Source organism: Alosa sapidissima, chromosome 24 (genome assembly GCF_018492685.1).
Source record: "Alosa sapidissima isolate fAloSap1 chromosome 24, fAloSap1.pri, whole genome shotgun sequence".
NCBI classification, from domain to species: Eukaryota; Metazoa; Chordata; class Actinopteri; order Clupeiformes; family Clupeidae; genus Alosa; species Alosa sapidissima.
In genome coordinates, this window is record NC_055980.1 from 1,175,144 (window position 1) to 1,202,299 (window position 27,156).

Here is a 27,156-nt window from a genome sequence, read left to right on the forward strand (position 1 = left end):
AAACATACAGAAAAAAACACTAAATATGGATCGTGAAAATTTGAAGTCAAAATAAATCTTGTTCCTTAGACTATATTAGCAAAATATGCAAAAAAATCCATTTTTACACGAAAATCCAGCGGGACCGTATTTTCCAAACACAGCGTACTGTACTTTTTGATCTTTGATCGTTTTTTTGTATAGTCTAACTAGCTTACTAATAGTTAACTTAATGCTACTAGTCCACAGTGCATCCAGGCTGAGCAGTGCAGGGAACAACTGTCATTGGTAGGTTGCATGTAGGCACATGGTCAGACAGGTTTAAGGAGCGCTTGATTTGTTTTGTAGCGGAGCGTTCTATGGGTTGCCAGGTTGGTTCTATGGGTAGAGCACGCATTTTTAATATCGCTCGATCACGCAAATTTGATCGTGGGAAGCCAAAATCGTGATCGTGATTAAAATTCGATTAATTGTGCACCCCTACTCTAATCATATTTCGTTTTTTCCTTCTAACACGGCTAAGCATTCTGTCGGTCATTTGTTCCATAGGATTTTACATTTTGTGAGACCTGCATAGTTTACTTTGAGACAAAAGCTAGTAAAAGGCACTTACTGTGTTGAAACTATGAAGAATCATCTCATGAACCATTTCATGATTGGGTTTTAAAACAAGATCAAGTAACCAATGAAATGCCATTCACAAAAGGATACAATGTTAAAGTCATGGTAGCAGAGTTTATTTATGTAGATTCCATTAAGATCTTCTCATTTATGATATATTATATTGCAATCCTTCCACAATAGCTGCATTAAAGAAATGTAAAGAAATGTAAGACAGTAAGCCAGGTATAAAGCAGTTGCCAGTTTCTTCCACTACATACAGTACTTACAGTTTGTAGAAGATGTGCTGCATAACAGTGAAGAAATACAACACAGAATGCATTTATTTTAACTTTACCTTACTGATACCATGTTAATTGATACAGTACCCCGGTATAAATCTGCTCCCCAGCCATATTCAACCATCTAAAAAAAATGTGCTCATTTAAAAATGTACTCACAGAACATGTTGGATATTCGAACACAAAGTCTATGAGTTTTGCTTAAGGGTGCCTCACAAGATTGGCAGAACAGACTTTATTGAACACAAAGATCCGATTTTAACATTAGGGTTAATCTCCCTTACTTATCTAAGTGATTGTTTTCCCAAGCAGAGCACAGCAAATTTACAAATGTACAATCTTAAATCATAAAAATTGAGAGACTATTTTTTTGACTGGCTATAGCCTTTAAATCTTTCAGTTTCAAATGACATGTTTTGTTATGCTTCAGGTGTTCTTAAGATCCATGTGAGGTCTACACCTGTTCCAAGGTTGGAGCTCACCTTCACAACATACTGACCAGTTTAAAAGTAACGTCCTGCTTTTTCGGAATCACACTGATAAAGGTCTTATACAGCACAGCTCCTTTCGGCAGCTTTGAGATCATGTCTTTGGTCTCAGCACTGTGAGGCAGAGGAACGTACACCTCCTTGGTGAACCTAACAACGCCATCCTCCAAAGCATACAAGGTGTTGTTTTTCCCAATTCCAACCTGTGGACAAATGTCAGTATTTACCCTGTGACAAGGCATCGAACACACATCAACAACACATATAGCATGATTTTTATTATTTTGATGATGATGTAAAATATGTGCCAGTTTCTTCTCAGATGTCAAATTTGGTTTAGTCACCAAATGAAAAGGTACCATATAAAGGACACATTACAAGCAGGTATTCAACAACATAGTTACATCTGTTAAACTGTCTTAAAGGTGTCATGTTTAATGTCCGCCAAAAAATCAATTCATACTCCACATTCCATGGCCGAAACTGGTATTATGACATCTGTCGGGCTGTGGCTAGTAATTTAGCATGCTAATTCAGGTTGATATCTCTGCAGCACTATACCGTGTCATTTTTTTAATCATCACCCTTATTTCTTCTCATTCTTTTGATGCGTGTAGCTAATTTTTTTGGATATTTTTACCTCTATTCTTACACATGGCACCTTTAAGGCCAGGGTGCGATTTGTAGGGGGGGATGGTGAGGATTTCCCCCCCTCTGGTTTTCCTATCCCTACCTCTGCAAGGGCGCGGGAAGGGGGGTGCTGCAGCACCCCCTGCTGGCAGGAGATAGATTTTTAAAATTTGTTATATAGCCTATATTTTCAAATAATTACTAATTCGCTGTCTATCATTATTTATACTTGTGTATGTGAAATGATGAGTCAAATAGCAAAAAAGGGTTATGGATTGGTTGGAATATAGGCTACTAAAAATTAACAGTTATAGAGATCAACGTGAACGTGAGTCAGTTACTGTAAGAACCGTAGCGTGGTTTCAGCTATGTGATAGCCAGAGAATGTCTAATCTGTAAACGGGCTCTGGTGATAGCGATCAAGTGTGTAGGCCTACGATTGATATAGGCCTACATATTCTATGCGATTTACACGTTCAAAAAAGCATGGATAAGCTGAAAGAAACTTTAATTGTGTTGTACAGTTTTGCCAAATTAATAAATTATAGCTAGTGAAATCATTTCACTAGTCGCAGATAGAAATTATTAGGACACATTCTTGCTGTGGAGACGACACACTTTAGGCTATTCAGGAATTATTTGCGAGATCATTGCAGCCTGATTATTAGCCTATATTTAAAGCCAAACATCTCTGGTGTGGTTTTGACGATCTGAAAAGTAATTTTCCTTAGCTATACTGAAATAGGCTAATGATGTCAAGTGCGCTTCTGTGGGGTTAGGGTGGGTGCAGTGGAGTCGGAGTGCTGTCGCGGAACATTGGAATTTGTGGCTGCCCAGGACGTAAATAGATAGATAGATGGATAGATATACTTTATTGATCCCTAAAACTTCTCTCTATCACCCGCACACCGCACTAAAATGATGTATTTAGCAGTCAAAATCCGAAACATGTCCGAAACATGGAGGGAAGAAATCGTCGGACATCCATTATTTTTGTTATTCAGCACCCCTGGTCAAAAATAGGTTCCCGCGCGCCTGTACCTCTGCTAAATTATTTTTTATCCCCGGTGGGGACAACATTTATCCACCTCTGCCCCTCATATTGATTAATGCTACTTCATATAAGTAAAGCGCTGCAACGTGAGAACAGTCTAGTAGGCTAGCCTACATAATAATCTGACATCAGAAACGCACAGTCACCTTCAGCACTCATGCTGCTGACACAGTGGCTGCGTGATAACTTAATTTGGCCTTGATTGTGCAGGACATTTCAGAATGTCGAGTGTGTAATCCATCATAAATGGCTAGTTTCAATGGAAAAGTTAGCTGGACACATTAAAGAAAATGAGAAGGATTCAGTGAAGCATAATAATGTTTTAGAACCTTCAAAATTAGAAAACTGATGCAACTGAGATGGAGGACAACTGCACGTAGAGTAGAACGTAGGCCTATTGTCCGAAGGAACTTACATTAAATGAGGAGATATTTGCTGAATGTCACAAAAAGTGTTACAGAAATTGCTTGGCATCGCTTATTCAATGGCTCTCTACCGAAACACCTGTAGTTTGCGGAGGACAAACGAGAAAGCACTCGTTTGATAAATCAGCCAGTAGGCTAGGCCTAGTAGACAAATAACTTTTAGAAATCATCTGTACTGCAAAAACGAATGTTGGTGGCGGGTGTTTTAAAGGGACACCAGGCAAGCTTGATGCTTTTTCCTCTACGAAACTCGCCCTCGCTTGGTCTGAAGCTTTTTTCCTTTTCTTTGCATCTTCCGTCAAGGGTTTTCGCTGCTTCTTTACTGGCTCTGCCATTATACACACGTTTGCAACAATCGCTAGAGTTTCGTTAGCCTGCCTCTGTGCTGTATGCAGGATGTAAACTGATCCTGCTTCTGTCGACGGGTAGGATACACCGAACTTGCAAGTGGGATATTCTTCTTACAGGCAGTAGGGGTGGGCGATTGAGTCTTTATTCGCCCTGTAATGAGTCATTTAACTATATACCAACTTACGAAGATGATTAATCAACACGAAAACGTTGCCTGGTGTCCCTTTAACAGCTGCAAGAAATAGAAGCTTCATGGTATTTATGTTCTGGTTCGTAAATTATTTTCATAAAACTTCTACTGCACTGTAGGGAATTAACTGACAGTATGATAGACTATTTATTTTCTGTAGGCTACAATAAACACATTTATTTTTCAACTTTTGCAATATTACGTACTTGGCTACTGAACGCAAATCAGCAGGAGAGAGAATGCACGTAGCCTACGCAGCGTGTAGCGCAATGTGTAGGCTATTTGGTTACCAACTAACACTGTTAGCCAATTCACTAACTTAAGACTTCAGTGCCATCATATACAACGTTTTTTTACACAACAAATACAGAAAGGATGGAGGCAGCAAAAGTAGAGGAGTCATTTCAGAAGGTGAATTTGTATGCTTGTCAAAACGTAGTCCTACCCTGCATTAGAGGAGCTGATCATCATACCAAGCACACTCGCTGTTTAAAGTCATACACCACGGAAAACTAAAACTAAAATGTTACAAAGGTGGCAAAAATAATATAGGGTATTAATTAGCCATGACATTACTAGGCTGAATCGTTCGTTCATTTTTTTTTTTTTTTGGGTGTGGGGGGGGGGGGGGGGTACAAACTTATTCAAAATCACCCCCCCCCCCCCCCCCCTCTGGTTTTTACACAAATCGCACCCTGTTTAAGGCAATTCATATTCTGTTGAGCAGGCTTGGAATTTCACCATTCTGGGGGCAAGGCCACTTGGCCTTCAGCTGGGCATATTTGGTGGGGGAAACAAAGGCCACATGTCAGGGCACCAAGGCCAAAGTTAACTATACAGTAGTAGGCTATAAAAATGATCAAAGTTTAGCCTATTCACTGCAGTAGACCTGCATCACTGTATGAAACATTACAAATACATGAAATGAAAACATGACATATTACACAGAGCTGTAAATCATCTGAATATCTAGGCTATATAGAACATTTATTTTATATTTGGCCTGTTATGAAATCATGTATTGAACAATTTAATCACAATTTAAGAAACTCAAATAGCCTAGATGCATGCTTAGCATTTTGTGATCATTAAGGCTACTTTCACAAATTCTTAGTCAGCTGTACTCTGATTTACCAATATCTAGGTGATATTTGTAACATTTATTTTGTATTTGGCCCGTTATGAAATCATGTGGAACAATTTAAACACATTGTAAAACTTAAAGCCCAAATTTGGAGACATCCATGTATGTCGAACTTTACTGCAAATTCAAAACTGGATTACTCTGGAACGGCTAACTGTACAGGGGACTGCTTTACACCTTTGTGTTCGGTAAGGTCTCCTGTTTATTCTGATATATGGTTTGTCATGTGTTAAAAGAAGGGTTCGTAAAGTATTCCACCGAGATGAATGGGTAGGGAGATCATGGGACGCAAAACCTTCAGTAGAATGTATGATTAAATTGAATTATATTATTTACTTTTCTCGCGAACCGTTCAACACAGCAATTATCGGCTAACATCGTTTAAAATCTGAGAAAACGCTCTTTCATGTGATACTTGTGATGTCTGTGTGATGAATAGGCTACTTCGCGAGTAGTTCAACTGAGAATGGGTGAATTTGGACGCAATTTCTTTCTTGCGCTGTCACTTTCTCCACTGCGTAAAAGACTAAATACATTTGCGTTGTGAATGCTAAGATTATTTTCACAGGCCACAGGCTAAATAAAATTGCTATTAGTACGACGCAAAGCAGAATATTGAAAGAAGGGGGCACCAAGGCCACCGTGGCCTGTAAACCTCTGATTTTCAAAGGGGCCTCACGACCAACGCAAGGGGCTACGACGGCCATGGCCGTCGTGGCCGCCGTGAAATTCCTACCCTGCTGTTGAGGATTGTATGACTTATGAAATGTTTGATGGCTGAAGACAACAACAACAACAACAACATTGCATATGCTTTTTGATGAATGTTCCAGAGCAAAAACAACCTAGGGTCTATTTCCAGAAGCCAACAGGTTGGTCAGGCATGGCGTAAAACATGTCTATTTTTTAAACAATTAACAACCTATAAAGTGGCCCAGTGCATTGTCTAAAACTCACTATTGTACACTACCTAAAACACATTCCGCCACTGACCAAGAGAAACCTGGTCAGAAGTCTATGGCGAGTTGTTTATATGTTATTTTAAGAGCGCATTGTCAACAGTCATATGCTGAAGACGCACTGTCATGAGATATAAGCAACTCCTCGGGATAAACATTATTTTATTCTGTCATTTGAACAAGATCAGGGTAAGTGTAGCTTTTTCCAGCCTATGTTTTCGATGGTAACCCATTGTCAGTCAATAGTGAAAGTAACTTACTGTGTATTAGACCCCGAAGCCATTTGTTTTGAGAATAATGGCTGGCTGATGAAGTTATTGGCTGGCTAGCCGGCTCAGCCAAAACCTAAATGGCTGCTGCAGCCGAGTAACTTTTCATGGCTACTAAAGGCTGAAGCTGCCACTTCATGTATAGATGTCTGTTATATTGATTTACTAGATCTCAATATTTCCAAGCAATGCATGGCTTACACCAGGGGCCCGTTGCACAAAAGTAGGATCAAGACATCCAAGATAAGTGACTGAGCTGAGCTCAATGAATCCAAAACAAGAGAGTGTCCAGGCTTAAAATTGGTTGCAAAAAGACCAAGCCAGGATGAGCAGACACGGATTCATCAAGCCAGGTGAAACCTATCCTGGATAAGTGCGCGCGATCACGGCTCCCTCAAATAGACCCTGCCACCGATCACAGATTCACCATGGCAACTAGAGCGTCTTCATTGCTTCTTCTACAGTGTAAAGTAGGCGATAGCCTTTTCACAACAGCAACACCTCTGTTTAGGAGAATATTGCAACTAGTGTCATGACCACCACCCGCAAAATGGTTACGGCACTTCCGTGACGTCACATTGTCGCACGACAGGTCGGAAATGGCCAGTATGTAAAAGACATAATTAAAAAGAAAGGCAACATCGCCACAGTGATAAAGCAAAGCAATCTTCCCTGATGACGACAGTGGTCGGCTGGTGGGGGACCTATGTGTTAAATCAGTTAATATGCATGCTTTAAATTTATGTCCTGCAGTGGTAGAGATGCATGCTGTGAATTTCAGTTAGATATGTCCTGCAGTGGCAGAGGAATTTGGATTTTTTTTTCCCTCTGTGTCCCTAATATTCTGTCATTTTATATATAGCCTTACAGCCTATGGGAAACTAAATTATCTAATGATCAACATCATCTAAAATCATCATTTATCCAAAATGATGAAATTAATAATCACAAACGTTTATAATGACAGTGGGTCTAGTTATATGTGATAACAATGTGTAGTGGGCAGTAGAATAACTATTGGTTTCCGTTTGTGGTGACTGCTGACTAAGGGATGAGATTAAATAGATCCTGGAACTTAGCCTGGTCTGGAGCAGGCTAGCTCCACAGAATAAATCTCCATGGTAACTTATACCATAACATATCCTACTGCCCCCTATCCTGCTTTTGTGCAACTGGATCACGGATAAATTGAGCCAGGATAACCAAGATATCCCGGCTTAATCCCTTATCCTAGTTTTGTGCAATGGGCCCCAGGGCTATTCAATTAGTTTGCAATGGGGGCCAGTTCATGAAAAGTATCACAACTGAGGGGCCGGAAAAATGCGGCTTGAAATAGTAATCACATTAACAGCTGTAGATACAATGAAGTACAACAGCAGCAATATGGGTGTTCAAATGTTGTATTTTGTACATGCATAACAACATCATTAGCCGGTTGTTGGTGGTATTAGACCTAATGGAATCTGTGCTTTGCGCAGTAACTGCTAGGTCCAAGATTTCCAGTGAGTTCAAACAGGATTCAAACACTGTTCAGGTGAATTTGTAATGTGTAATCAGTCGCGTATAAGTATATATACTTTTTTGATTCCGTGAGGGGAATTTGGTGCATTTAACCCAATCGGTGAATTAGTGAAACACAAACAGCACACAGTGAACACACAGTGAGGTGAAGCACACACTAATTTCCCCTTGGGGATCAATAAAGTATCTATCTATCTATCTATCTATCTATCTATCTATCTATCTATCTATCTATCTATCTATCTATCTATCTATCTATCTCTTGTTACATTTGACATTTCTACCATTTAAATGAGATGACCGTGTTCCAGTGTTTCATCTAGATTTTTTTTAACAGTGGCGGCAGGCCAGTCATAATAGCCTAATAATAACAATATTTTTTTTTTCTTTTGTGGTTGCTAATCTACGGAGCCCGGGAAGGTCACGTTGGTAAATATTTTTAGACCGCACTATTGCGTTCCCTCGCAATAGTTTTGCGTTCCCATGAAATACTTTTGCATTCCCTCGCAATACTTTTGTGTTGCCTCGCAATACCTTTTTGTGTTCCTCAGGATAATTTTTTTCCGTTGCCTTGCAGTTTCAACTTGGGCTCTGTGCATTTCAGACCCCATTCATGCAGCGTTGTCAGTGCGTTACCTGAATTCATAATTTATAACTGTAGAATACCTGTGTATCGTAGCAACGAGAACAAGACTGTGCTGTGGTGAATCCAGTGGGAAATAGATGTCGCTTATCATTTATTTGTCATGTGTGTATGTCTCTACGTACCGGTATGTGATAGAATTATAATTTGATGCAAATAGTTCTAACTGGCTCAGCCAAAGTTCATCAGATGGCGGCTTAATTTGGCTTACAAAATGATTGGCTGGCTGCGGCTGAAACTCTAAATGGCGCAAATGGTGGCACATGGCGGCGGCTTTGGGCTCTACTGTGTATAACTGTTTTGTCTTTGACTGACACCACAGTGAAGTTAGTTTCACTTTGCCAATGAGTTCCAATAATAGAGGAGTGCAAATGCGTGAAAGCTATACTATGCTAGGTTTTAGTAACGAATGATTTAGTGGAATGACTGTTCCATACGGTCTCGCAAGCAGACTCCTTCAAATGCGCCGCTGACTGTCAAAATATCGATGCATTCTTTGACGTCACGCTTTGCGCTGTTAAAGGGAATGACAGAGGTCATTCTCATTGGTTTAAATGATGTTACACCCCAAACACACCCATGACTGATTAAAAAACCTAGGAACGCCTTGTTGTGCCATCCGCCCAACGTTTGATCACGAAAACACTCCTGATGTGGACTGGATATCCTACTAAATTTGAATAAGCTTTTGGCTAGTGACCATGCGCTATAGACTGTCATAATAAGGCCCATAGGCTAGTCGGTTCTGCCTACCTCAATGAACTATGCTAAGCTAGGCTAACGGTGGGAGCGTCAGACTGAGTTACTGCTCGCACAGAGACGAGAAGGTGATCATCTTAATTGTGATTAATTTAATTTCTCAAAATGTTGGCGTGTTCCTTAAAGACAATACCCACATTAATATTTGCATTAAATATATGAAGAAAACCAAAAATACTTACATGACCTCCAGGATGCCAGCGCATCAACCTCTGTGTTGCAACAATATTCCCGGCATGTACAAAATTACCTAAAAATGAAAAAGGTTAATTCATTAATATTATCATATTATATATATTATTAAAGTGTAATTCCAGACTAATTTGAATCCAGGGTCTTTTTCAACATGATGAGTCAGTGGGTCGCGATGCACAAGAGTGCGAACAAGTTTTTAAAGCTCTTTGCGGGAGCGGGCAGGGTGAGAGTGGTGCGTTCATGGGTGCGGGGCAAACAGATGATTCACTGCAGTCCTACAAATTAAATATGTGCGTAAATAAAAATATGGAAATTATTAAAGTAGTGTCCAGAACTATAGTTCAGCTGAATGTTCAGTTAGGCAGCATTAAAATAACGGAGTTTAAGCATAACTGACAGATGGCAGGCCTAGCCTATTGTCATTTACATGGGTTTAATTTGTTTCTGCTGCTCCGTTGTCAAAACTCAAAAACGAAAGCATGACAGAGGAAGAGGGCACTAAACTACTTCAGTTGCTAGTGCCTTTGTAAAGAAAGGTAGCCTACATTCAGAACCAAGAAACTTAAAATCAGACATCTGGCAGTCTTTTAGGTAGGGGTGTCACAATTCTCAAAATCCTCAATTCGATCTAATTTTCGATATTAAAGTCTTAATTCGATTCGATTTTTAAAAAAGAAAAAATACTATTAATGCATTCCTTATGTTTACTTTTTTTACCTTTTCCTATTCCGTTTCGGAGGGCTTTTATTTTGAAACCTCTTTTTAGTTTGAAACGTTTCAATCGGGAGGTTGTAAACAGATTGTTGAATATGGGTGGTTGACATGACATGGCCTTTTTTTGGTCCAATGTGTCAAAGATAAGTAAATTATAGAAAAATATGTCAAAAACTGTGTTGATATTGTTCATGCTGTTTTATATGAACATACAGAGCATTCATTGGATTAATCTTCCATTATTTCACAATTTTCAGCCAAACCAGAAAAAGCTCATATGGCGTGACTGTCCCAAGCACATTTAACACATTTTTATTTTGAATAAAAACTTAATTAATTTTCTGTTTATTCAATCATATATTGATAGCCCAGATGTCTACTTATGAGTCTGCTTGACTAAAAGTTCAGGCATAATATTTTGAAGCCACCATTAACTAAAACATTTTGTCCCAAAAATGTATATCATATGGTGTGACGCCATATTCCTATTTTGAAACTGGCACCGTTCGGGGAGTGGGGGTCCAGAACACCACCCATACCTGTCACCATTTAGCTTTTCAAAAATGGGATTTTTTTTTTTTTTTTTTTGGGGGGGGGGGGGGGGCAGTGTTTATACCGGATCAGTGTTTGCATATTTAATACGTTTCATACACGTGTTTCAACACTGCATTTTACCTTATCATTACCTTACGCATGCCAGTTATGTATCCACCAGCTGCCTGCCTGCAGCCTACTTCCAAAACTCCAAAGCTGCTTGCTGTCAGATTTGGTTTCGAGGACACAAGTTCAGTGTATCAACAACACTCAATTACAGTTTGTGATGTGTTAATCAATTAAATTCCCAACAATTTCACAACAGCTAGTTCTAAAGTAGGCCATTCAACCAGCCCGCTTGCTTACAATGAGACTCAGGCTGCACAGTCGGCATCCACATCCTTATTTGGGTTTTGGGTTGCCAGGTTTATAGCCTATGACAAAACGATTGAAATTGAAACTAAGTGATCGTGTATGTGTAGGGTGTATTTCATACACAATCTGGCAACCTGGGAGATGTCAGACTAATAGAAAAAAGGCATGGATCAATGATTTTAAAATGAAGTTTGATGGCCATGCAAATTATGGGAGTTTTCCAGGAGATGACCTTGAAATACAGGAGAACCGGGGAAAAACGGGAGTGTTGACAGGTATGACACCACCTCAGAAGGACACTGAAAGTTTCAAGGTGAGTTTTCTCTCTTCATGTTTTAAAAAGTACATCCGGCACTTCTGCTTCAGTTCCCTTTTGCACTGTCTTTTGGTGTGACGCATTTTACACAAAAATTCCCAAATGAAAATAATTTTCAGTTAATATGACCTTTAAAACTATGTTGTCATATTGTAGTTAGCATGGTTTTAGGATGTTAGCATAAAAGCACATTGCTTAATGTCAAGTACATGAAACCTCATGGTGTGACATCATCATAAGGTGTGACAGGGTTTTCTTGTCACACCATATGATTATTTTGGTCACACTATATGATATGAACTGCATTTAAATACATAAATTATGCTCTTAGATACATATTTTATAGGTATTAGTTAAGTTTATTGAATATTTTGTGCTTTTAACACATTTTGATACTATATTATTCACACATTTAATATCTATACACCAGCTCAATTTGGTGAATCCCTACTTCCCTACTATCCCATTTTGAAGCTGAATCCATGTTAAACTACAGCATTTTATCACTCAAATGTTTCCTTTCCAGTTGCCTACTCAGTTAGTGGCTCACAGTGCTATGCCACAATCTCCCAAGTCCTTAAGTCACGATGAACGTGCAGTGTGGGCACACATAAAGCCAGTTTTAGATTTCCGAAGAAGAAATGTCCATGCCATCGATACAGTACATTTTCTGAGTGATGGGCCAGCCAACCAATATCGCAACAGGGCGAACTGCTACATCATAAGCAGTATTTCCTACACGTGGGGGTTCAAGCGGGTCACCTGGAACTACTCAGAGAGCAGTCATGGGAAAGGGGCACCTGATGGTGCTTACATCATCACATCATACTCTTTTTTAATTTAATACACAATAACATTCACGTACACCATATGACAATTTTAGTCTAGACAGTAGACTAGTTTTAGTTTAGACAGTAAACTAGTGAATAAATGTAGGCTACATTTCAGGACAAAATCTACAAGACCACATATATATTTGGAAATATTAGAGTTTGTAGAATATAACCCAATGGAGTTCCATGACTTACATTTGAGATTTAAAAAAAAAAAAAAAAAAAAAAAAAAATTCAACCAAATAGGTCAACCACCCATATAATACTTGGGTGATGTTAAATGTAAGTAAGTTTTTTTTTTGTCGGTCTCGATGCGGTCTCCACTCCTTAAAGACTTGGGGCCAGATGTACGTACATTTGCGAACGTAGCGTTATCAACGCCATGGACACACTGGAGATTGCGAACGCTGTCAGACCCAAGTTTCCGTCGTATTTATCAATCGTTCAATTCTTAGTGTAAACTGCGCCTTTCTCTGCCTTTCTCCGCCCATAAACGCAATTTATGAACGTCCACAACTGAATGGCAGCGCCTACATACAAGCGCAGTTGAATGAAGTTAACTGACAACATTAAAAAGAATCAAACGTTTAGCGATCATGAAATAATACCATACATGATAAGATGTAAACAAGCAGGGAGATAATGAAGATCAGTAGTTCTACTCAAACTACTTGTGCACGTAGGCTATGGAAGATTGGTCAAATCTAGCAAGTAGGAAAGTTTAAGTGAATGACGTGAAAGTGAAAGTAAGACATTCGAAAGGCCAACAAAAGTTAAGGATGCTTTTGGTAGTACAAATACTTTCACCACAAAAACTGGTGTTCTAAATAGCGATTCTGTTGTCTTTGAAAGGTTCTCTTCTTGACGCATTGAACTGCACTTTGGATTAACACCTGCTTTTACAAGGCGGAAGTATTTAGGCGCAGAATAGACGTGCGCTTTCAGGAGCAGTATACTGCGGAAAACATAACTAGGCGCTCTTTACTCTTACCCCAGAGAGGGTTAAAGTGGTAATCAAGGATCTTTGCTTCCCCTCCCATCTTTTTACGCTAAATTCCCACTTTCCCCTGGATCCTCCCATGAATGCATGACATGACAATCGCAATCTGCCACTTTCAGCTCCCGCGACAGGCAGTTTGCGCTTTTACATCATTGCGGCCTGTGTGTACATACCTCGCAATGATTTTACATGCACATTGCAAAACAAATACGCCTGAAATGGGCGCAAAAACGTTAGTACATCTGGCCCTCGTTCTCGACTCGGTCTTGCCTCTTCAAAAACTTGGTCTTGACTCGGTCTCGGCTGCATTTAAAAGTCTGGACGTCTCGACTCAGACTCAACATGCGGTCTCGTCCCCATCAGCCTGTAGACCACTCTTGAAAAAAATCTATAACACTAACAGACTTGAATTTCAGCTACAGTAGCGTTTGTGGCTGGTGGACACTACAGACGCTCATTAAACCACAGGGTTGGGGATGTATCTTGATCATTGAATTAAGATAGCAGGATTCCCCAGCGGGCACCGTGATGTCAATTTGATGTCAAGAATTAGTCAAGGTTTTGACCATCATGTTGAGCATCTATAATTTCATACTATTTAAGCATTACAAGCTATGGCTTGCTTGTGGTTATAAAGAGGTCCAACAAGGGATCAATCTAACATGTAGTCACTGGTCTATAAAACTTGGGTCAATATGATTGATGTTAAATCAACGTTGATTTGATATCAAGAAAAAGGGCGTCAAAATGATATGGAATTGACGTCATTGAATTGACCACCATATGAGAACCAATAATGTTAATAATAATCATAATAGTAGTAATAATAGCCCACTAGGCTAATGTTATTATTGTTTTGACACTTCTACCAATCAGTCTGGTAATATAACAGACTAAAATGCCAACAGTAATAATTTTCACGATTGTTTTTAACGGATGCTTATCACTACTTGATAAGCGCATGCGCACACACAGCAATTCCCATCCCCCACCCCTGATCAAATTCAAATTCGCGTAGCACTCTAGAATCTTTGCTGAGTTTGCGCCTTTTCAACTGCAGTCACCAGTGACTTCAACCGTCACTTTTCTGTCATGCCTCTGACTGAATGTGTAAGCTGTACAAACTCTGCCGTCATCATATCCCAGGTAAGAATTACAGTACTTTTGTATGCCAATTGAAAACGTGAATTTATTCGAAATATATTGTTTTCAAAATGGAATGTTAATCAAAGCCGTTAGTCATGTTTAGAATTAGCTAGTGAGCTAACGCTAGCGATGTTAGCTGTTAATGTTAACTTTTCCAGTAGTTATCTACCCACTGATTTAAGGAACTGCAGTTTAATATAGCCATGTTCATTAACAGACCTGTCATTTAATGGATGTGAATGGGGCAAGTGTGATGGGTGGGTGGCACCTCAATATCATGCCTACAAGTAAAGGGATCTTTACTTTGTGAAGGGTAACGTTAGTGTTAGGCTACATGTTCTTCATTTCATAGCCCTTATTTGCCCCTTGTTTGATGTACCTGACTTGCTCTGAGGCATGTGTTAAGATGCATGTGAGTGTAGTAGTGCTTCAGTGATGGTCTTTTCATGTTTTGTGTGTTTTGCAACGTATTAATCTTAGTCTCCCTCTGTTCCCTCTGTTTGCAGGTGGTGTGTTGTGAGGACTGCTGCCCTAAGAACACTGAGTGCATTCTGGAATATTCCAAATGTGTGCCACGTCCAAGCTCGCAATAGAGTTCACTCACCAGGTAAAGACATAAAAAACGTTGTTTTAGAATTTTCGAACGAAATGGTTGGTAATTAGCATGTCTACGAGTATAGTTTACATTACAGTATGATGGCAGAAGTGTCTTTGTGTACCGTGTGCCAAAACTATACTATTTAGCATGGTTGTGCAGCTACTTCAAATACTGTAAGTATTGTAATTTATCTACATATAACACTACCGTTAAGCGTGGGAAAAAGATGGAGGTGGGGGTGGGGCGGGGATTGCATGGAAGTAGATGCATGCTATTTCAAGAGTTGGACACCCATTCACTTGACTTTTTTAGCACAGTTAATTTGAACTAAATGCATCAGTTTTTCAGGGTTTTTTTTTTACATGGGTTCCTCTGAATTACCCATCAAAAACTATACAATAAACTCATATTTTTGTTCAGTCTCTCTCAAATTTGAAGGGTTTGTTACATAAACCATATATTTTTTGCATAAAACGTAAAAACTACTGCTAACATAACGTTAATTTACCCACTGCATTACAGATATTGGTTTGTACCATCACTGTATTCAAGAGTTCGATGATGGAGAAAGTGAACTTTCTTTTGAGATTACACCCATCAAAGATTGTAGCCTTTACCGAAATAGTCACGCTGCCCCTCCATTTCAATTGTTGATGCGCCGAAATTACTACCATCATGCTTATCAAGTGTAACTCTCTGAAGACATCCTTAACTTGTGGGTGTTGGAATCGTTGCTAGGTAGTTAATTTAAGTTCACTCAAAATGTCAGGCCGATTGTATGGTGTGTGCGTCCCGTCACTGCTATGGCGCATTTACATGTTATCTGTCGCTGCCAGCACGTTCTATACCCAGCGTCGAACCCATTTGCAAGGATGGACAAGTGAGGACATAGAGTTAAGTTGTAAAAAATTGTAAAAATGATTGCCATAATCTGATTACAATCAAAAGACATCTGTCTTTGCTACTCTACAAATAAATGTTTTACTTTGTTATTTGTTATGCAATGTTAATGGTATACAGATTAAAACATGTTTTCAGTGTCTCTTTAGCTGGAAACTACTTCCAACACGCATGCCTCTTCCATGAATAGGCGCTCTTAGCCTGGCTAACGTCAGACCTCATTGAGATAGGGTCTGGGAATTAGACATTCATGTATTTGAAACATGGTTTACGAATGCCCAGAGCCGTTTATTGGGCGCTACGAATGTCTATCAAAAGCGTCTGTACATAGCTCATAACGGCTTCGGCGTGTCGTCATCGTCTTGCTGCCCTCCCTCTGTTCTGTGATTGGTTCCTTCGTTGAGGTGAAAATGAAGTCCATAGAATCCAGGCTGCCTAGCAGCGTGAATAAAATCGCGTGCGTAAGGCAGCATGGGTGAACTAGAAATGCAATTCCAAGGAATTACCAGTGCATGAAAATGCTGAAGTTGTGATGTAAAATATCATGTATAGTTAAAACAGATAATACAGAGATGGTTACTACGGTGATGCTAGGATAGACATGGTGGTTGCATAGCTTAATAAAAGTTGATAGTTTAAAAGTAGACTGTTTAAAAGCTGAATGTAGATAGTTTAAAAGTTGTTGATAGACAGTAGATAGTTTAAAAGTTGTTGATAGACAGCTAGTTTAATAGATGGTTTAAAAGTTGACCATTTAAAAGTTGAAGGTAAATAGTTTAAAAGTTGTTGACAGACTGGAAGTTTAAGTTAACCATGTGTCTTAGCTAACCTAGCTAATCATTTTTAGTAGTTATGCTAATTATGCTAAATAACATGTTAACTATGCTAATTACGTGACTTAGCTAACCTAGCTAATCGTTTTTAGTAGTTATGCTAACTATGCTAACTAACATGCTAAATATGCTAACCATGTTACTTAGCTAACTTAGCTAATCATTTTTAGCAGTTTTGCTAAAAATGCTAACTAGCATGCTAACCATGTTACTTAGCTAACTTAGCTAATCATTTTTAGCAGTTTTGCTAAAAACGCTAACAATTTTAACAATGCTAACATGCTAACCATGCTAACTAGCTACAGTGGGTAGGAGTCATAGTTGATGACAAGTAACAGTTACAATGGCTGAACAGTTAAAAAGTTCAGTAGTTTAACCCTTTAGGCGCCAGAGGTTTTTTTCCGAAACAATCAATTTTGACATCTTCATTTCAAAAGGCTATATCTTAAAAGTGATAAGAGATAGAGACTTTCTGTAAATTAGAGAAATATTAAGGATGACCCAAAGTTTATGTAGAGATTAAATGTTTATATCTAATTTGCATATTATGACGTTATATGGTGGCGGCCATCTTGGATTATAGAATTTTCATGAAAAGTTGCATGTTTGAATGATAAAATGCACCACTTCTTTCCCCCCAAAATGTCCCTCACCTTCTGTATGCTATATTGCACAATACTGAATGCTCAGGTAAATAGTAAGTAGTGAACAAACTGTGTAAATCATTACTAATAAATGGCCGAAACAAACCAAATGCATGTAGCGGTAGACTGGCCTTTTGCTGTAGAGATTTTCCATTTACTACATACAGTAGGCACTCTGATTCCATGTATGGGGCACATATAAATTATTCAGATGACACACAAACACAAGTAGACAAGACCTGTTTAGTTCAAAAGCTCATTTGCCACGGCAAGGCACAGATCAGGACTGAGATGACGAGACAAGACAAGAGACAATGTTAGTATTTTTTTTCTTTTTGTTGTTTTTTTTCTTAGCTGACAAAGACACACACATCACAAGGACATGAACACACAAAAAGGAACACATAGTGTATGTCCTAAATGATCAGGTAAATAGATAGCAAATCAACAGTGTAAATCATTACTAATAAATGGCTGACATTTTTTTTTTTTATGTAGCAGGCCTTTTGCTGTAGAGATAATGACTCCCTATCCATACAGGGCCGGCATTCCCATCATCTTGTGATAGACTATGCATGACCTAATGTGTGTGTGTGTGTGTGTGTGTGGGGGAGAGGGCGAGAGCGTGTCACCACCTCCACCATGCGAGCAGCATGGCCAGATCTGCCTCGCGCGCGCCGAGTGGAGAGAATTTGCGCAGCTCGGACTAGGCCTACTGTCATTCTCATTGCGACTCCCCACACTGCCACTACGTTCCCCCCTAACTCTCCTATGAGCACTTCGACCTCGTCTAACATACCCAGTCGCATTAGACAAAGGCTCCACCACGTTACTGTCGTCGCGATTGTGGAGAGGCAAAAGACAGAAGCTAGCGCTATTAGGCTACCTCCAGCCTTGTTCGCCACACCACTAACACCCTGCTAACTTCCTGATGAACGCTCCGAACCCGTGAAACATTATTCCCACCAGTGACATTGGGCAAACGATTCAACGTTTGTGCTTGGTGTAAGCTAAACTATGGAGTAAACTCTCACTTTGTCCAGCTGCATCATTGAAGGCAGGGACGCATCTGAAGCCTCACTAAACGAATCACCGTCATTTCCTGAAGGCAGATATTCCCCTTCAGAATCAGGGTCCGCGAATAGAAGACCCAACACTTCATTTCAGGTAAACTTTTTTGATGCCATTAGACGATAATCTAATGCAAATACTCGCTAACGTTGACAATATCGCTCTGACTAAGTGGCTCACACGCACACTAGCTCCGGTATTGCACACACTGATTCAGTGCGCTGTAGCTCAAAAGTTTTGTTTAAACCATGACCTTTTTCGGACTCGGGGATGACGTATGACATGTTTGCCACCTAGTGGAGTGGATGTCGAACGAAATATGACACCCTATTTGACTAAATCGGCCGTTTTATTCAGTACCGCATCTTGTCGAGTAAACTCGACAGTGGCGCCTAGAGGGTTAAAGGGTTAAATTGTTTAATAGTGAAATATTGTAGTGAGGACTTTTATTTTGAAACAGTTTTTGGCAGAGGAAGCAGTTGAACAGGATGTGTAGTCTTAATAGGGCCAGTTTGTATGCTTAAAGCCCGAGACTGGCAGTTGATCCAGGTGGCCTGAACACCTGCCATAGGATTCTAATTGCTTAACGGCCGTATTATGATGTCATAATCGGCAATGTTAAGTCTATGGGGATTTTTAAAAAGTTTTTCTTTAACCCTTAAGAACGTAGGTTTTATTTAAACCAACGTACACCACTGGGTGAGTTTTTTGGCCTGCGTCACTAGCGTTCTACACCGACATTCTATAGTCATTATTAGGTGGCCTAGAACCTATGCAGTGTTAGCATGGCCTGATCTGTTTTATTTCACGTGAACATTGCAAAGTACCACACACACACACACACACACACATGCTTTCATCATGTGATCACATGTGTTGCATGCATGCACCTGATTACGCAAATGAAGTCGCGCTGACAACGTGTTACAATTGTCACGAGGATAACAGGACACGCGAATATCTCTGCCCTTACCTCAGACAGATGTTTAACTCCAAGGAAGTTTTTGTTGTCGTCCATTTCCTTCCTTCACATGGATTTTACGTAAGTACCCTTATAGTTTATGTATCAAATCTAGAAATCAGTTCATACGTTATAGCGTTATCATTTACAGCAATCGATGTTGTAGCCTACAGATGTCATCATCATATAATGTTAGCATACTGGTCTTTGTTGTGTTTGAGGGGAAGAAGGCAAGATAGTTGGTCGATGGTAGTGAACTCTGTGAGTAGCCTTAGTCAAGATATATACTTTTAGAAGTGGAAGACACATTAAAGAAAGTGATCGTCATAGGCTATCATATTCCATCCATTCAATAAACCTAATTCTGTTAGCACAAATCTTAAACCAGGCAGATGCGGCATGAAAGGAATTTAGCGGTTTTGAATGAACCCAATGCACACAATATGAGAATTGTATTTTCTGAACCTTGGGGTTTCAATATCTGATAAAGGATGTTTCAGTTTAAAATTTTGGAAACAAGGTAAATGACAAAAATGAATGTCTAAAACAGTCAGATTAATTCAAGAACTTTGAAGCCATTTATTGGAAGGCCCATGAGGCAAACACGTGTGCCTTATGTAGGCATGAACACACAGACACACGCACACACACACAGGAACAGGAACAAAAAGTTGTCATTTGTCTTTAAAACTAATAGATTATTGAAATATTAACTACTGTTTGTATGTTTTTTCTCTTTTTCTGACATGACTGGACACTCAGAAATGCTTGAGGGTGTGGTATTCCTCAAAGCAGTGAGTCACACACAGTGGTACATCACAGGGGACACACATGTGCTTGGTGGCCTTCCGCAGCTGTTGACGCCTGGTTGTTGTCTGGCAGACCCTGCAACGCCTCCTTGTCCGAATACCCTGCTGAGATGTCTGTGTCACCAGTGATGGGAAGTGGCGAGCAGTGAGACGGACTGGGTTGTCAAGTGTTGGACGGCCACCACTTGAAGGCCTCCTCGCAGTGTGGAATTCCTCCAGCAACTGACGTGCCAAGTTCTCTCTAAACCGAGCATATGTCATCTCCTGTCTGGTCAATTCATGGTGGAGTACATAGCTATTGAAAACAGCCACATCCAGCACATAAAAAATAGCTTCTTGTACCACTTGAAGGACTTTCGTGCACAGTCAACAAAGGTGTTTCGTTTATCTAAATTATCCACACATCCCATTTTCTTGTTATATTCCACCACACAGACTGGCTTCACCACTCCTTGACCTGTGGCATAGTCCACTTTGCCCGTTGGTACCATGTCTCCGGAGTGCACAGTGGACAAAACATGCACATCACGCCTATCATGCCATTTCACAGCCAGCATTTGTCCATTATTGAAAAATGCAGCATCACCTTTAGACATTTTTTTAGGGAAATGTGGCATGCCTTTCCTGTTGGCTCTAACAGTACCACAGGCACCAGTTGTATGCTGCAAAAGATGATTAAAAAGGGCAGGGCTGGTGTACCAATTATCCACATATAGAATGTGACCTTTATCCAGAAAAGGCTCCAGCAATGTGAGAACAACTGACCCAGAAATCCCCACACCCTCAGACATGGTAATATCTGTCGATTTCCCTGTGTAAATTATCATGTTCTGAACATATCCTGTCTTTACGTCACACAACACAAACAGTTTGATGCCAAATCTGTCGTTTTGATGGAATGTACTGTTTGAAGGATAGTCGCCCTTTCCACTTCATCATCGACTCGTCAATACATAGGTCTCGGTGGGGATAAAAAAAATCTGGCTGAAAGATGAGATAATTGGGGTCAAAACAGATCGAATTGTTTGGAGGGGGTCAGTTGAGGTCATGCCAGTGAAATGCAGAGCTCTAAGTAGCAAGAGGTAGCGGTCCTGTGAGAACACAGTGGCAAAAAATGGTGTGGATAGCAGGGGATTTGTGGTCCAGTAATCTCTGATGTTGTTCTTTTTAACTAGACCCATGAGAACTAAGACGGCCAAAAAGAGATACAATTCAGCTATTGTGGTGTCCACCCACCTTGCCAGCTTTCCAACACAGTTTAACTTCTCCCTCAGTGTCTGGGCATAGCTGTTGGTCTCTGCCACAATAGTAGCCACAGTGGAGGGAGTGATAAACATTTTAAAACCCTCCACCTCCGTCGGATTGTCAGGTTGCTTCCTAACCCCTGACAGAGACCTGGCAAAGTTGACACTTTTCGGACGAAAGTTTCCTTCCCTCCAGTTGACATCCCCGGTGTCCTCCGACGCCTCTTCCTCCAGAGCTGCCAAATTGTCCGGCAACTCATCAGAGGAGTCACTTTTCAACGGTGCAGGTTCAGGTTCAATGTCAGAGTCATCATTAGATGTAAAAATCACCCTGATCTCTTCATCAGTAAGCTGACACCTTTTCAAATGTGCCATACCTAATCTAATATTATCTATGATATTGTATAGCGTGTGTAAATACTACGATTGTTTTGAGAATGAATATACTCCGAGATGCCGGTCGCTGTAATGTTTTGCATTGACGGACTTGATGGATGCACTGCTATTGCGCAAATAAAGCTGTGATTATAATGGGACAAGATAAAGATGTATGCGCATTTCTTGTGCGAGTTTTAATATCATGACTGTAGCAAACTATGTTTCCTGAGCCGTGCGTTACTCAAGGCTACATAGCTCGTGAATGAACGATGTTAGTTTCCAGCATTCCGTACATTTCGCGGTCATTTTGATTTTCATCTTATCAGTGGCCATGAGATTTGACTAAACACTGAATAACATAATCATTTAATAAAAATAAAAAAAATCACTAATTTTGCTTGTGCTTGGTGTAATGACTGACATTCAGAAATATGGCAATAAATGGCAGTGAAGCTAGCAACATTTGTAGCCTCCTGTAAGTAAACGTCTTCCCAATACTTGCCACTCCCGTGGATTTTGTCATGTATAGCCCGACCACACAATCATAATATAAACTAGATCTGCAAAATGTGGACATAACAAAATGGTAGTGGCAAAGTGATTTGCGAGAGACCATCTTTGACTTTGAGAATCTACAATGTCAGCCTATGTTAGCCAACAAGTGATAGCCCATTGATAAACAGCAATTAGAATACTTATGTAGCAACATTCCAAACACAAAAGTGTGACGGTACGCTTTTACGGATAGTTAACGTTGGTGCGTTCTTAAGGGTTGGTACGTTCTTAAGGGTTAATAGTTTAAAAAGTATAAAAGTTTCAAAGTTGAAAAGACATACCAACCTGATCTGTTTGAAGACCTACGTTACAAAGTTTGAATGAAGTTTCTAAGTTAAACTGTTCAAGAGAAATTGCGTACGGAAAAAGTGGTAAGCGGAATAATAATAATAATAACAATAATAATAATAATAATAATAATAAGTTGCCTAGGAAGAACAGTACAGTGCATTTTCATGCACTGTAATAAAATCGGGTGCGTAAGGCAGCATGGGAAAACCCAGGCTAAGGCACTCTAGTCCTTGAGCCACCCCCTAGTCCACCCACCCACCTACCCATCCGCCCCCCTGAAAAAAAAAAAAAAAAAAAAAACTTGGGGGTGTCACTCCCGGGATATTAAAAAAGTTGCTCTAGTTGCTCAACGTCATGTTACTGCTATGAAAGAGACATTACATGTTCTGGTCAGTGAGGTTTAAATTAATTAGTTCCTGAATCCTATCCCATTTAATGTGACTTCAGAGGGCTTGAGAGGGATAGGATTTAAACCGTGGCGGACCGCCATGCTTAAATAAATGTAGAGGAAACATTGGATATTCCTTTCCTTGTTCTACAACAACAACAACCAAATAACATGATCATGCTGATGGCTGATAGCTTTTGCTCTTCCCAAATACAAGTAGCCAGGTGAGATGTTTGCAACTACATTACTTTTTATCAATCCAGTTGCAGTAGGCCTAGTTCCAAACCACAATTGTTGAACTGTGATGAACTGCCCTATTTGTGATTGTTTTTAGAGATTTTAGAAGTTTTATACTAGTGCTGCCCCTAACAACTAATAACTAATTTTGTTGTATAACTCGCACTCCTCCTTGTCCACAGGTGGCAGCAGTGCGGTGACGGCAGAGTGGCAGCAGTACGGTGGAGGCAGAGTGGCAGCAGAGCTGGCCTAAACGAAATAGTCTTCAGTCCTTGGAACCGCACCTGGCTCTTTGGCCCCAAGAACAAACCTTCCGTCATAGGTGCCTCTGATAGTGCATCACTCACAAGAATGGTAACAAGAATGCACTTAAAGAATGCCCTGGCAGGAGCATCACATATGAATGCTTTCACAGACAGTTGAAGTGCTTTGCCTCCATGAACAATGCCATCTTGCTGTAACTGCTGCAACTCCTGGAGAAAGTCACTTAACCCTCTAGGCGCCACGGTCGAGTTTACTCGACAAGATGCGGTACTGAATAAAACGGCCGATTTAGTCAAATAGGGTGTCATATTTCGTTCGACCTCCACTCCACTAGATGGCAGACATGTCATACGTCATCCCCGAGTCGAAAAAAGGGCAGGCTTTAAACAAAACTTTCTAGCTACAGCGCATTGAATCAGTGTGTGAAATACCGGAGCTAGTGGGCGTGTGAGCCACTTTGTCAGAGCGATATTGTCAACGTCAGCGAGTATTTGCATTAGATTATCGTCTAATGGCATCAAAAAAGTTTACCCGAAATGAAGTGTTGGGTCTTCTATTCGCGGACCCTGATTCTGAAGGGGAATATCTGCCTTCAGAAAATGACGGTGATTCGTTTAGTGAGGCTTCAGATGCGTCCCTGCCTTGCAATGATGCAGCTGGACAAAGTGAGAGTTTACTCCATAGTTTAGCTTACACCAAGCACAAACGTTGAATCGTTTGACCAATGTCACTGGTGGGAATAATGTTTCACGGGTTCGGAGTGTTCATCGGGAAGTTAGCAGGGTGTTAGTGGTGTGGCGAACGAGGCTGGAGGTAGCCTAATGTCCATAGCGCTAGCTTCTGTCTTTTGAACGTGTGCCTCTCCGCAATCGCGGCGACAGTAACGTGATGGAGCCTTTGTCTAATGCCACTGGGTATGTTAGACGAGGTCGAAGTGCATAGGACAGTTAGGGGGGAACTTAGAGGCAGTGTGGGGAGTCGCAATGAGAATGACAGTAGGCCTAGTCCGAGCTGCGCAAATTCTCTCCACTCGACGCGAGCGCAAGGCAGATCTGGCCATGCTGCTCGCAACAGGAGCAGAGGTGGTGACACGGGGCAGGAGAGCCATTAGGCCATGCATAGTCTATCACAAGATGATGGGAATGCCGGCCCTGTATGGATAGGATATGGATATGGATAGTCATTATCTCTACAGCAAAAGGCCTGCTACATAAAAAAAAATGTTTTTGTGTGTCATCTGAATAATATATATGTGCCCCATACATGGAATCAGAGTGCCTACTGTTTGTAGTAAATGGAAAATCTCTACAGCAAAAGGCGCCTACCGCTACATGCATTTGGTTTGTTTCTGCCATTTATTAGTAATGATTTACAGTTTGTTTACTACTTAGTATTTACCTGAGCATTCAGTATTGTGCAATATAGCATACAGAAGGTGAGGGACATTTTGGGGGGAAAGAAGTGGTGCATTTTATCATTCAAACATGCGACTTTTCATGAAAATTCTATAATCCAAGATGGCCGCCACCATATGACGTCATAATATGCAAATTAGATATAAACATTTAATCCCTACATAAACTTTGGGTCATCCTTAATAGTTCTCTAATTTACAGAAAGTCTCTATCTCTTATCACTTTTAAGATATAGCCTTTTGAAATGAAGATGTCAAAATCGAACGTTTCGGAAAAAAAACCCTCTGGCGCCTAAAGGGTTAAGTACTCTTCCACTGAATTTGGTTTAGCAACTCCACAGTAGATGGCCACAATGAAAGGAGCAAAGTTGTGAAAGTTGCAGAGTATGGGACACATTTGGAAGTTGGAGGATTTAAAAAGTGGCACACCATCAATGTTAAAGCACAAATGTAGGTGCTCAACGATTCCTGGATGCTGAGACAAACGTTTGGTTTTGGAGTTTTAAAGGATGGAAAAAGTATGGGATTTTGAAATAGAAAATGTGTAGGAACCCTGTTAAAAGAAACCTTTTCTCTGTCTCTCTCCATTCAACTGGATCTCTCAATGTTCTCCAACATTCCATTACTTGTTACTACATTGTACATGTTGTCATACATTGTTCATATTTAGCCATATTTATTCTGCCCTTATAAGATAGCTACTAATACACTGCACATATTTAATTTATATTACTCTAAACCACCTTCTATAAACCAACTGTATACTACTGTCTGTCTTGTCCTGTCTATGCACCACCTGTCTATACTTTGTATATCACTTTTCTGCTTTTTTGCACTTCTAGTTAGACACAAACTGCATTTTGTTGTCTTTGTACTTGTATTCTGCACAAATAATCAAAATATGTCCATAAATTCTGATGTAATTTTGACATCAATGTTTGTCACATTTATGTTTATTTGACATTGAAGCTTGATATTGAATGATATCAAAACGACATCAACATCTTGACATCAAATAGATGTAGAATTGACATCAAATGCCAACAAAGCTTGACATGGAAATGACATCTTGATGTAGAATAAATGTTGAATTGACATCAAAGCTTGACATTGAATGATATCAGAATAGCATCAAAACGACATCAACATCATGACATCTTGATGTGAAATAAATGTCGAATTGACATCAGAGCTTGACATTGAATGATATCAGAATAGCATCAAAACGACATCAACATCATGACAATACAACTTTCATTCTAGACCTGTTTTTTGACATAATTTTGACGTCAATGTTTGATGTTGAATTGACATCAAATGCCCACTGGGTCAGTCAGTGTCCTAGGCCAAAGTAAGCGATTTCAAATTAATTCTGGCCACTATAGGGAGCCAGTGGAGAGTAACTAGGAGAGGAGTGTCCTCTTTGGCTGATTGAAGTCGGCATCTGAAAGGCTCGGCTGCAATTGCTGGGTGCACGTGCAAGATAGGTGGAGAAACCAGAAGGCACACAAAATAGGCCCTAGTGGCAGTGTAGTAAATTATCATGCTACAAATGAAGGTTCCTTACCGTCTAGTTTCTTATAGCCATATCTGCGTCCAGGTGACTTTCCTCCAAGGTTTTTACTACTGCCTCCAGATTTCTTCGACGCAAACCGCGCGGTCACCTCAACGACAGGCTCAAGGGAGAGTAACCCACCTACAACGATGAATAGTACAACGTTTAATAGTAGATTTACAACGTAAGGGTTTTTGTTCATGTTCATTTGTTTTTTCCCTCATCTTTACTAAAGTTAGTGATTTATACTAAAATTAACATGCCATGGCATACAACCATCCATGATATATTTAGCCAGTAAGTGTGCTTTTAGTTGCTCACACACACCGATAACTATCCAATAAAATGATGAATGTTAGCTTCCGCTTTTTATTAAGCTAATGTTAACTAAACAACGTAGTTATGTAACTATGTTGTAAGTACATAGTTAACAAACATGGCATTAATATTGTTACCTATTTTCAATCGTGAAAACAAGGACACGGGCGCAGCCATGTCTGACCTTCTTCCTCTTCTTCTGTCACTGGCAGACTGGACAGTAATTGTTTTGTTGCCACCTATTGGTTCTCAGTAGTAATGCATCCAGT

At 40.0% G+C, this 27,156-nt stretch overlaps 1 protein-coding gene across 1 annotated transcript; it reads right to left on the reverse strand.

Annotated features, from left to right (window-relative positions):
* Positions 1 to 694: 694 nt before the first annotated feature.
* On the reverse strand, positions 695 to 27,156 carry mrpl27 (mitochondrial ribosomal protein L27). The gene is made up of 4 exons (XM_042082793.1): positions 27,025 to 27,156; positions 26,582 to 26,710; positions 9,497 to 9,564; positions 695 to 1,572 (listed from the first exon to the last, which is right to left on the reverse strand). The coding sequence occupies exons 1-4, from the start codon at positions 27,062 to 27,064 to the stop codon at positions 1,366 to 1,368; spliced, it is 444 nt and encodes a 147-aa protein (XP_041938727.1). The 5' UTR covers positions 27,065 to 27,156; the 3' UTR covers positions 695 to 1,365.

Bases quoted from the DNA above. Each gene is read 5' to 3' on its own strand.
- mrpl27 (XM_042082793.1), bottom strand. From the start codon at position 27,064: ATGGCTGCGCCCGTGTCCTTGTTTTCACGATTGAAAATAG. The intron at 26,711-27,024 runs GTAACAATATTA...TCATCGTTGTAG, and splicing joins GTTTTCACGATTGAAAATAG to GTGGGTTACTCTCCCTTGAG. The intron at 1,573-9,496 runs GTAAGTATTTTT...ATTTGTCCACAG, and splicing joins GCTGGCATCCTGGAGGTCAT to GTTGGAATTGGGAAAAACAA.